The 11632-nt window shown below is 37.2% G+C and overlaps 1 protein-coding gene across 3 annotated transcripts in view; it reads left to right on the forward strand.

Annotated features, from left to right (window-relative positions):
- Positions 1–11444, forward strand: part of LOC138305465 (multiple epidermal growth factor-like domains protein 6) — an 83885-nt gene extending 72441 nt beyond the window's left edge. For 2 of the 3 annotated variants that reach the window (XM_069245698.1, XM_069245700.1), the window contains exons 19-22: positions 50–73; positions 7569–7735; positions 8071–8206; positions 8772–11444. In XM_069245698.1, the coding sequence (XP_069101799.1) occupies positions 50–73; positions 7569–7735; positions 8071–8206; positions 8772–8846 (402 nt within the window). In that variant the 3' untranslated portion in view covers positions 8847–11444. The remainder of the gene's footprint in view (positions 1–49; positions 74–7568; positions 7736–8070; positions 8207–8771) is intronic. The other variant, XM_069245699.1, reaches the window with a different exon arrangement.
- The last annotated feature ends 188 nt before the right edge of the window (positions 11445–11632 follow it).

Raw genomic sequence — 11632 nt, forward strand, 5'->3', positions numbered from 1 at the left:
TGAATACTGTGGGAGAAAGGGGAGATGACTCTAATTATAATATCTACAGGCGCTTGCACGTGACATTGGAGCCGTAAGTATGCCATCACGTGTGCCTTAGCTTGTGTCTATATATGGTGTTAGTTAATGTTTTGCCATCATTTTTACACGACATTTACTGTGAAGTAGTGGTCGATGGTTTTAATTTAGAACCAGCGCTGTGTCAATATAAACATTATCGAGTATTTGGAAATCGATGAAAGTTTGGTTATGTTTCTGCTTCGTATCGTTTGATGTGAGTTTTTAGGTCACCTGAGACGAAGTCTTCGCCAGAGCCGAAGTCTCAAGAGACCTTATATAATGGTCTTTTGTCTATTGCCCTGCAGGTAGGACGTTAGAATTGTACCTGCTGTCCCTATTGCATAATCGTAAAAGGCGACTAAATTTAGGATCTTATCTTTTCTCTTCTTCCTAACTGACTTTATCCTTCCTAATGCCTCCCTTGGCACCGCCTCACTTTTGGCCTCGAGTTGAGCGTTCGCCCCTGTGAGGAAGGATCTGGGTTCTGTCCCCTGGCCGAGACAAACCAAAGTCTATAAAAGTTTCTGCTCCTGCTTAGCGCTCAGCATACAGGGAGTGGGATGACTGATTCGCCTGTTGTCAGTATAATGTGATCGGGTGGGGTGTGTTGCTTGGTGTCTTCGGTGGCATGCTTCAGTGTTATAGCACTATAAAAAGGCCAACAGTTCCACTATACAAGAAGACACTACAGGAATATACCGCAGTCTCCTGAAACACGCACCTCTCAAAACATACACGCAACACACAGCAAACATGGGAGGCCTTCCTTACATGACCATAGCTGTTAATAGGACGTTAATTAATCAAACATACAAACATATCCATCATCGTCCGTCGTGTGTCTTGCGTCGTCCGTCATGCGGCATATGCCTGTAAACAAATCACATTTTCGACTTCTTCTCCAAAACTACTGAAGCAATTTCAATGAAATTTTGCACAAACCTTCTAAGGCATAAGGCCAACCGAAATCGTGAGTTATATAGTCCCCACCCCCAGGGGACTGTGGGTGGGGACAAAAGGGGTAAAATTTACTAAAATTTCAAAACTCAGATGTGGTAGAATCAGGTACTCTTCATAAATAGAAAGGTCTTCAGGTCCTTTACAAAAATTGGATATTATATGACCCTGGAGTCTCTCGTTTCCCTCTGGGGAGGGGGTAAAGTTTGCGATAGTTTATATAGGGAAAACACATTTATGACCATTTTTTGCTCAATTTTCATAGAAAAGGACTCAAACTTGATTAGAATTATTAGCCTGAGATATAGCATTTTAACATTCATATCAGTCCTTGCTGACCCCCTGGGGGACCTGAGAGGCGGGGCCAAATACGGTCAAAATGACTTAAAATTTCAAAAAATCTTATTTCACAGGTTTGATGAAAGCAAATCCTCTTCATACTTAAAAATGTCAAATTCATAAAATCACTGATCGACTTCAACTATATAAGTGTCTATATCTCTTTGTTTCTTCCTATATTAGAACTCAGGTGACCGTTAAGGCCCATGGGCCTCTTGTTTTATAGTTTAACAATGCTAAGTGTTGATTAAATGTGAGAAAGTCGTTAGACTCACCACTAACTAGACATTTCTAAAAGACAGACAGACAGACAGACAGATAAACAAACATTAGTACTGACAAGGTGACACACGATCACAAGAAAGGACAGACGGACAGATAAACAAACATTAGTACTGACAAGGTGACACACGAACACAACAAATGACAGACGGACAGATAAACAAACACTAGAACTGAAAAGGTGACACACGGACACAAGAAAAGACAGACAGACATACGAACAAACACTAGTACTGACAAGGTGACACACGGACACAAGAAAGGACAGACGGACAGATAAACAAACACTAGTACTGACAAGGTGACACACGGACACAGGAAAGGACAGACGGACAGATAAACAAACACTAGTACTGACAAGGTGACACACGGACACAGGAAAGGACAGACGGACAGATAAACAAACATTACTACTGACAAGGTGACACACGAACACAAGAAAGGACAGACGGACAGATAAACAAACATTACTACTGACAAGGTGACACACGGACACAAGAAATGACACACGGACAGATAAACAAACACTAGTACTGAAAAGGTGTCACACGGACACAAGAAAAGACAGACGGACAAATGAACAAACACTAATACTGACAAGGTGACACACGGACACAAGACCGAAATGTTCCTACAACCACACGAGTTTTGCTTGTATGTGTTTGTTTGTTGTTTTCATTTAATTTTCGTGGATTTTTTTTTTCTTCACCAAAATCACAGAATTTACGTCCCCACGAAAATAGATCTTTTAAATGAATGTTTACAAATGTTTGGTAAGTTTATGCGTTCATTCATTGTTCGATGTTTAGTACCTCACTACATTAAGTCTATTTTAGGGAGAAGCATGATAAATTCAAAGTTGGAAAGTATTGTTCCAACAAAGTTTTCAATTTGGTAGACTATATCTATATGTACCAATGCTGACGAGTATGGTACCGTTTTTTCGCAGAAAGCACTCAACGGACCTTTCTCAAATATCTGTTTTGGTTTCCCTGAATCTGAGTTGTGCATATTGTATTTTGGAACTGATCAGCTAAAAGATGGCTACGGGCAGCTATCTTAACATTAGACTTTGGTCACTGCTGTGTCAGTGTTCGGTTGCTTCTTACAACGATTTCGATTTGAAATGATTGTATTTAATATTAATATGGCAATTGATTTGAAATAAAACTGAACATCATAACAGTATGTCACTTCACAGTGTAAATAAAGGGTTCACATAAAGCGGGGGAAGTAAAAGGAGAGAAAAGATCCAGCTATCTTAACATTAGACTTTGGTCACTGCTGTGTCAGTTAAATTGCTTCTTACTATGATTTCGATTTATTATGATTGTATTTGATATTAATATGGCAATTGATTTGAAATACTCATACAAGTTTATGGTTATAGGGATATTTTCAAAACATTGAACATCATAACACCATATCACTTCACAGTGTAAATAAAGGGTTCACATAAAGCGGGGGAAGTAAAAGGAGAGAAAAGATCCATCTTACATTGGACTGATATGAAAGTTACTAAACAATACTTTAAAGGTGCCAACATCTCTCATGGATGTTCTGTTTCTTAATATAATTTACACCGAAATCATCGAGATCAAATCGTAATATATTTTGCTATTTCTTATGTACACTAAGACACGGGGAAATATACCCTTGTTTATTTGGGGAGAGACAAGTCAGAACAGGGATAAGCGAATGGTAACGGGTACAGATAAGACTATAAATGGGTATGAAAGTCTGGACGAGGATAAGCGAATGGTAACGGGTATAGGTAAGACTATAAATGGGTATGAAAGTCTGGACGAGGATAAGCGAATGGTAACGGGTATAGGTAAGACTATAAATGGGTATGAAAGTCTGGACGTGGATAGGCGAATAGTAACGGGTTATAGGTAAAACTATAAATGGGTATGAAAGTCTGGACGAGGATAAGTTTAGAAAGGAAGAAACAATAAACAAGTTTGCAGGAGAATAGCTAATTAAGTGTGGATGGAGAAATCTGCAGGAAGATAAGCAAGGATACTCAAGTTGAAAATGGTGATATGCAGGACCGGAGGAATGGCATGTCTTAATGGTAACATGCAAGTATGAACAGAGATAGACAAGTCTGAAGGGGTATACGTGTGCAATTCTGACCGGAGGTAGTCAAGTTTGAACAGAGATAGACAAGTCTGGAGGGGTATACGTGTTCAATTCTGACCGGAGGTAGGCAAGTTTGAACAGAGATAGACAAGTCTGGAGGGGTATACGTGTACAATTCTGACCGGAGGTAGTCAAGTTTGAACATAGATTGACAAGTTTGGAGGGGGATATGTGTGCAATTTTGACCGGAGATGGACAAGTTTGAACATAGATTGACAAGTTTGGAGGGGTATACGTGTGCAATTTTGACCGGAGATGGACAAGTTTGAACATAGATTGACAAGTTTGGAGGGGGATATGTGTGCAATTCTGACCAGAGGTTGGCAAATTGAACAGAGATAGACAAGTCTGGAGGGGTATTCGTGTGCAATTTTGACCGGAGATGGACAAGTTTGAACATAGATTGACAAGTTTGGAGGGGGATATGTGTGCAATTCTGACCAGAGGTAGTCAAATTTGAACAGAGATAGACAAGTCTGAAGGGGTACACATGTACGTGTACAATTCTGACCGGAGGTAGGCAAGTTTGAACAGAGATAGACAAGTCTGAAGGGGTGTACGTATGCTATTCTGACCAGAGGTAGTCAAGTTTGAACTTGTCCAGACAGGTCTCAAGGGGTGTACGTATGCTATTCTGACCAGAGGTAGTTTAAAGGCAAATTTGAACAGAGATAGACAAGTCTGAAGGGGTATACGTGTACAATTCTGACCGGAGGTAGGCAAGTTTGAACTTGTCCAGACAGGTCTCAAGGGGTGTACGTATGCTATTCTGACCAGAGGTAGTTTAAAGGCAAATTTGAACAGAGATAGACAAGTCTGAAGGGGTATACGTGTACAATTCTGACCGGAGGTAGTCAAGTTTGAACAGAGATAGACAAGTCTCAAGGGGTGTACGTATGCTATTCTGACCAGAGGTAGTTTAAAGGCAAATTTGAACAGAGATAGACAAGTCTGAAGGGGTATACGTATGCAATTCTGACCAGAGGTAGGCAAGTTTGAACAGTGATAGACAAGTCTCAAGGGGTGTACGTATGCTATTCTGACCAGAGGTAGTTTAAAGGCAAGTTTGAACAGAGATAGACAAGTCTGAAGGGGTTTACGTGTACAATTCTGACCGGAGGTAGTCAAGTTTGAACAGAGATAGACAAGTCTGAAGGGGTATACGTGTACAATTCTGACCGGAGGTAGTCAAGTTTGAACAGAGATAGACAAGTCTCAAGGGGTGTACGTATGCTATTCTGACCAGAGGTAGTTTAAAGGCAAGTTTGAACAGTGATAGACAAGTCTGAAGGGGTATACGTGTACAATTCTGACCGGAGGTAGTCAAGTTTGAACAGAGATAGACAAGTCTGAAGGGGTGTACGTATGCTATTCTGACCAGAGGTAGTTTAAAGGCAAGTTTGAACAGAGATAGACAAGTCTGAAGGGGTACACATGTACGTGTACAATTCTGACCGGAGGTAGGCAAGTTTGAACAGAGATAGACAAGTCTCAAGGGGTGTACGTATGCTATTCTGACCAGAGGTAGTTTAAAGGCAAGTTTGAACAGAGATAGACAAGTCTGAAGGGGTATACGTGTACAATTCTGACCGGAGGTAGGCAAGTTTGAACAGAGATAGACAAGTCTGAAGATGAATACTCGGAGCACGATAAGGCAGTTATGTTACAGTTTGTTACAGTATGTTACAGTATGTTACAGTATGTTACAGTTTGTTACAGTTTGTTACAGTATGTTACAGTTTGTTACAGTATGTTACAGTATGTTACAGTATGTTACAGTATGTTACAGTATGTTACAGTATGTTACAGTATGTTACAGTATGTTACAGTATGTTATGTTACAGTATGTTACAGTATCAGTATGTTACAGTATGTTACAGTATGTTACAGTATGTTACAGTATGTTACAGTATGTTACAGTATGTTACAGTATGTTACAGTATCAGTATGTTACAGTATGTTACAGTATGTTACAGTATGTTACAGTATGTTACAGTATGTTACAGTATGTTACAGTATGTTACAGTATGTTACAGTATGTTACAGTATGTTACAGTATGTTACAGTATGTTACAGTATGTTACAGTATGTTACAGTTTGTTACAGTATGTTACAGTATGTTACAGTATGTTACAGTATGTTACAGTATGTTACAGTATGATACAGTATGTTACAGTATGTTACAGTATGTTACAGTATGTTACAGTATGTTACAGTATGTTACAGTATGTTACAGTATGTTACAGTATGTTACAGTATCAGTTTGTTACAGTATGTTACAGTATGATACAGTATGTTACAGTATGTTACAGTATGTTACAGTATGTTACAGTATCAGTTTGTTACAGTATGTTACAGTATGTTACAGTATGTTACAGTATGTTACAGTATGTTACAGTATGTTACAGTTTGTTACAGTATGTTACAGTATGTTACAGTATGTTACAGTATGTTACAGTTTGTTACAGTATGTTACAGTATGTTACAGTATGTTACAGTATGTTACAGTATGTTACAGTATGTTACAGTATGTTACAGTTTGTTACAGTTTGTTACAGTATGTTACAGTATGTTACAGTATGTTACAGTATGTTACAGTTTGTTACAGTATGTTACAGTATGTTACAGTTATGTTACAGTATGTTACAGTTTGTTACAGTATGTTACAGTATGTTACAGTATCAGTTTGTTACAGTATGTTACAGTATGTTACAGTATGTTACAGTATGTTACAGTTTGTTACAGTATGTTACAGTATGTTACAGTATGTTACAGTATGTTACAGTATGTTACAGTATGTTACAGTATGTTACAGTATGTTACAGTATGTTACAGTATGTTACAGTATGTTACAGTATGTTACAGTTTGTTACAGTATGTTACAGTATGTTACAGTATGTTACAGTATGTTACAGTTTGTTACAGTATGTTACAGTATGTTACAGTATGTTACAGTATGTTACAGTATGTTACAGTATGTTACAGTATGTTACAGTATGTTACAGTATGTTACAGTATGTTACAGTATGTTACAGTTTGTTACAGTGTTACAGTATGTTACAGTATGTTACAGTATGTTACAGTTTGTTACAGTATGTTACAGTATGTTACAGTTTGTTACAGTATGTTACAGTATGTTACAGTTTGTTACAGTATGTTACAGTATGTTACAGTATGTTACAGTATGTTACAGTATGTTACAGTATGTTACAGTATGTTACAGTATGTTACAGTATGTTACAGTATGTTACAGTATGTTACAGTATGTACAGTATGTTACAGTATGTTACAGTATGTTACAGTATGTTACAGTATGTTACAGTATGTTACAGTATGTTACAGTATGTTACAGTATGTTACAGTATGTTACAGTATGTTACAGTATGTTACAGTATGTTACAGTATGTTACAGTATGTTACAGTATGTTACAGTATGTTACAGTATGTTACAGTATGTTACAGTATGTTACAGTATGTTACAGTATGTTACAGTTGTACAGTTTGTTACAGTATGTTACAGTATGATACAGTATGTTACAGTATGTTACAGTATGATACAGTATGTTACAGTATGTTACAGTATGTTACAGTATGATACAGTATGTTACAGTTTGTTACAGTATGTTACAGTTTGTTACAGTATGTTACAGTATGTTACAGTATGTTACAGTTTGTTACAGTTTGTTACAGTATGTTACAGTATGTTACAGTATGTTACAGTTTGTTACAGTATGTTACAGTATGTTACAGTATGTTACAGTATGACGTGATGACTGTAATTACAGGACGATAAAGGCAGTGTGGTGGTCCGACAGTACCAGTACTGTGGCTGGGAGGACGGACGACCTCTCCCATCTAACCTCACAGCCCTTCTCAACATGATAGAAGACATCAATGAATGGCAGACCGCCAACATTGACGAGAAAAGCAAGCCAGTCATCGTACACTGTCTGTAAGTCAACACGTATATGTATATTACCCCACCTTATTATCTATATATCTGTATATACAAAGATGTGTAAAATATAATATATGAGTTAGATGAGTAAAACGAATGACATTTTTCTGCCTTTATCATTATTCGGCTTCTTAAAATAAAGTTTTCAATACAAGATGTACACAGCTGTCGTCCGTCTAGTACTCCTCAGTGCTTCCTCGGTGGTTTGCGAAAGGTGAACGGTTTTGACAACATTCCAATCACATAATATCAAAGGATTTACCCTATAGGTATATATACTTGTATCTCTATGACAATAAACTGAGAGGGATTGACTGTATGTACCACAGGGACGGTGCAGAGAGGAGTGGGTTGTTCTGTGTCATGGCCGCCACAATAGACAGATTGAGATCAGAGGAAAATATCAGTCTGTATCACACCATCAACCAGATGAGGGTCCACCGTCCCCAGGTGATTCCAAACATTGTAAGTATCAATGTAAATGAGATCTTCGTTCGCGGGTGATTCCAATCAATGTAACCCAGATCTAAAGTGCCCAGGTGAAACTAAAGCTTTCTAGACTCCGTAATGTAGTTCATTCTGTGATGAATATAGTGCTATCTGTCTGTCTGTACAGATATCGTTTTTTCAGACAATCACTTAAAAACAGATTGATAGATTTTATTGAAAGATTCAATGGTAGTTGATGACGTAACACATCACGCGATTTAATTGGCGTAAAAAGTCAACTACAAAGGTCAAGGTTTTTAAACGAATATTGTTTTGAAAAATGTTGAACATTTACACAGTAGTTGCATCGTTATATTTTATTTACATAGATGTTAATTCATCGTTAAAGGGGGGACAACTCTATTTACACAGGTGTTTTTACATCGTGATAAGGGAGATAACTCTATTTGCATAGATGTTGATTCGTCGTCATAAGGGAGATAAAGTTATTTACACACGGTTTTTTTGGGTTTTTTTTTACATCGTCATAAGGGAAATAACTCTACTTACACAGGCTTTATGGTATCATTTTTTTTTACAGGAACAGTTCCAGTACTGCCATGAAGCCGTCCTCCAGTATATTCAACATCATTATAACGGTGACTTTAGGTTGTAGTGTTTCCGTGGCAACGAATTCTTCCGTGGTGAATTGTGATATTGTTATATAGCAACGAAGTTTGTTTATCCTAGCAACAGTGATATACTATTGAGGTAAAATATTCTACTCTGTGACGTTATTTTTTTACCTTCATGTTTGGGCAACAAAATCATTACCATAGGAACTTAAGTAGTGACGTAATGTTTTAGACCCAACATGTAAATATTTTAGTCCATGGTAGTAACAACGCGTCGTTATAGCAACAGTGACGTCATAAAGAGAGAATAAATGATAGTGTGCGTGTATTCTAAAATGACGTCATGCCCCTTTCGAGTGCCCATATCTTAACGATTTCGGATTTAGGCAGCCAATACGGATGATTGAGATGTCCTAATGGAGACAACTCTACTGAAATAATTAGTTTAATGTGTAAATAATTAGAGGAACACAGAGATATATAAATAGTTTTACATTGAAATGTAGTTTACCTTTTGTGCCATACATGCTACATATACATGCAGATTTAGTGATTCAATTGATTTTTTTATCTGGGAACGTGATTTCATTATTTTAATTTTCGATTTATTTACATTGTTGTTTAAAGAAATTTTATTTTCAACGTGTTACCACCCCGTCAATATTCTAAAAACAAGAAGGCAAACAGTGATAGCTTTACGTATTTTTCTAAAACAAAAATATTTTTATTGTGAGATGAGAAGCATTTCTGTCGTCAACATACTTTGTACACACAGTCATTTCATTGGAATGTCGGCTGTGACGTCATTTTCTGTGTAATATGTTAACAAATGACGTTGAAAGTAATTTTACCTTAGAAGTACGTCACGAGGGTATTGTTTGTGACGTCACCATGAACGTCACGAGGGTATTGATTGTGACATCACCATGAAAGTCACGAGGGTATTGATTGTGACGTCACCATGACCGTCACGAGGGTATTGATTGTGACATCACCATGATCGTCACGATGGTATTGATTGTGACGTCAACATGACCGTCACGAGGGTATTGTTTGTGACGTCACCATGAAAGTCACGAGGGTATTGATTGTGACGTCACCATGACCTTTACGAGGGTATTGATTGTGACATCACCATGAAAGTCACGAGGGTATTGATTGTGTCGTCACCATGAACGTCACGAGGGTATTGATTGTGACGTCACCATGAAAGTCACGAGGGTATCGATTGTGACGTCACCATGAACGTCACGAGGGTATTGATTGTGACATCACCATGAACGTCACAAGGGTATTGATTGTGACGTCACCATGAACGTCACGAGGGTATTGATTGTGACGTCACCATGAACGTAACGAGGGTATTGATTATGACATCACCATGAAAGTCACGAGGGTATTGATTGTGACGTCACTATGAACGTCACGAGGGTATTGCTTGTGACCTCACCATGACCGTCACGATGTTATTACTTGTGACGTCACCATGAACATCGATAAACAAATAATCCTCCCATATTGTACCAGATTGTAAATACGTATTAATCCATTTACTTTGAAGCAAAATATCAAAATATGTATATATACTCTTGCCCATTTGTGTATAATAGTTATATAAATGTATTTATAAAAATATGTATTAAAAACTCTATGAATGTTGTATATCCGTCCAGACATCAATCCAATATTTAACGCATATTTTCTAAAAGAACTGCAACAAATATTAACAAAATTTCTTGGAAAAATATATAATTCCTGCCACATTAGGGGGTTTGACCACCTGCTAGAGTTACGTCCCTATAACAGATAACGGCCCCTTATTTATAATGTCACTTTAACAGAGTAACGTCCCCTTATTTATAGTGCCACTTAAACAGAGTAACGACCCCTTATTTATAGAGTAACGACCCCTTATTTATAGAGTAACGGCCCCTTATAGTGCCACTTTAACAGAGTAACGGACCTTATCTATAATGCCAAGTAATGACCCTTTATTTATAGTGCCACTTTAACAGAGTAACGGCCCCTTATTTATAATGTAATGACCCCTTATAGTACCACTTTAATAAAGCATCGGCCCCTTATACAGCTCTACGACTTGGCGGAGAGTTAACCTATCAATGCATTTTTTGGTTTGTTTAAGATACATGTATTTTGAAATCTTTCTGACATATGAAATCCGCCAATTTATTGATTTGAAATGATTTTTTCATTTACTGTACAATATTTGTTTTCTTTAAGAAAGTTTGATATTTACAAACGGAACCACCCATCGAATATGTTTTGATCTAGAAAAGATGACATATTCTCTCTATCATGATACATTGTGGAAATAGCCAGTACTATGGTATATAGCGAGTGTACTATTGTGATGTAGATTCATAAGCATTAAATGTTTTAGTGGTTTTTTTTTCAGTTCTTCCATCCAAGTTTTATTATTCCGTCCAGGTTATTAGATTTTATTAATATAATTTGTTGTGACATTTTAATATCATAAAAATTAAGAGTTTTTCTCTCTGTTTTTCGTGTAAAATAGGGTTTTTATTGATTTTCTGCTGTTTTGGTGTCTCCAGAGATTTTATTACAATGTAGTGTGTCATTCCGTCCTTGGATCGACTAATTAAACAATTTACACATAACTGTTTTGTTGTGTCTTCATTCTCAGACGGCAGAAAAGGCTTGGCGTACACATTAAGATCTATCACGGTTACTTCCCTTCTTAAACGTGTTTAACGTTACCATCAGTATACGATTTACTATGACGATTGCCATGCCACTACCGATGATAAGACAACCTTCTATCCAACTAGATTTAAATATAACACAA

Source organism: Argopecten irradians, chromosome 13, assembly GCF_041381155.1.
Source record: "Argopecten irradians isolate NY chromosome 13, Ai_NY, whole genome shotgun sequence".
Taxonomy (NCBI): Eukaryota; Metazoa; Mollusca; class Bivalvia; order Pectinida; family Pectinidae; genus Argopecten; species Argopecten irradians.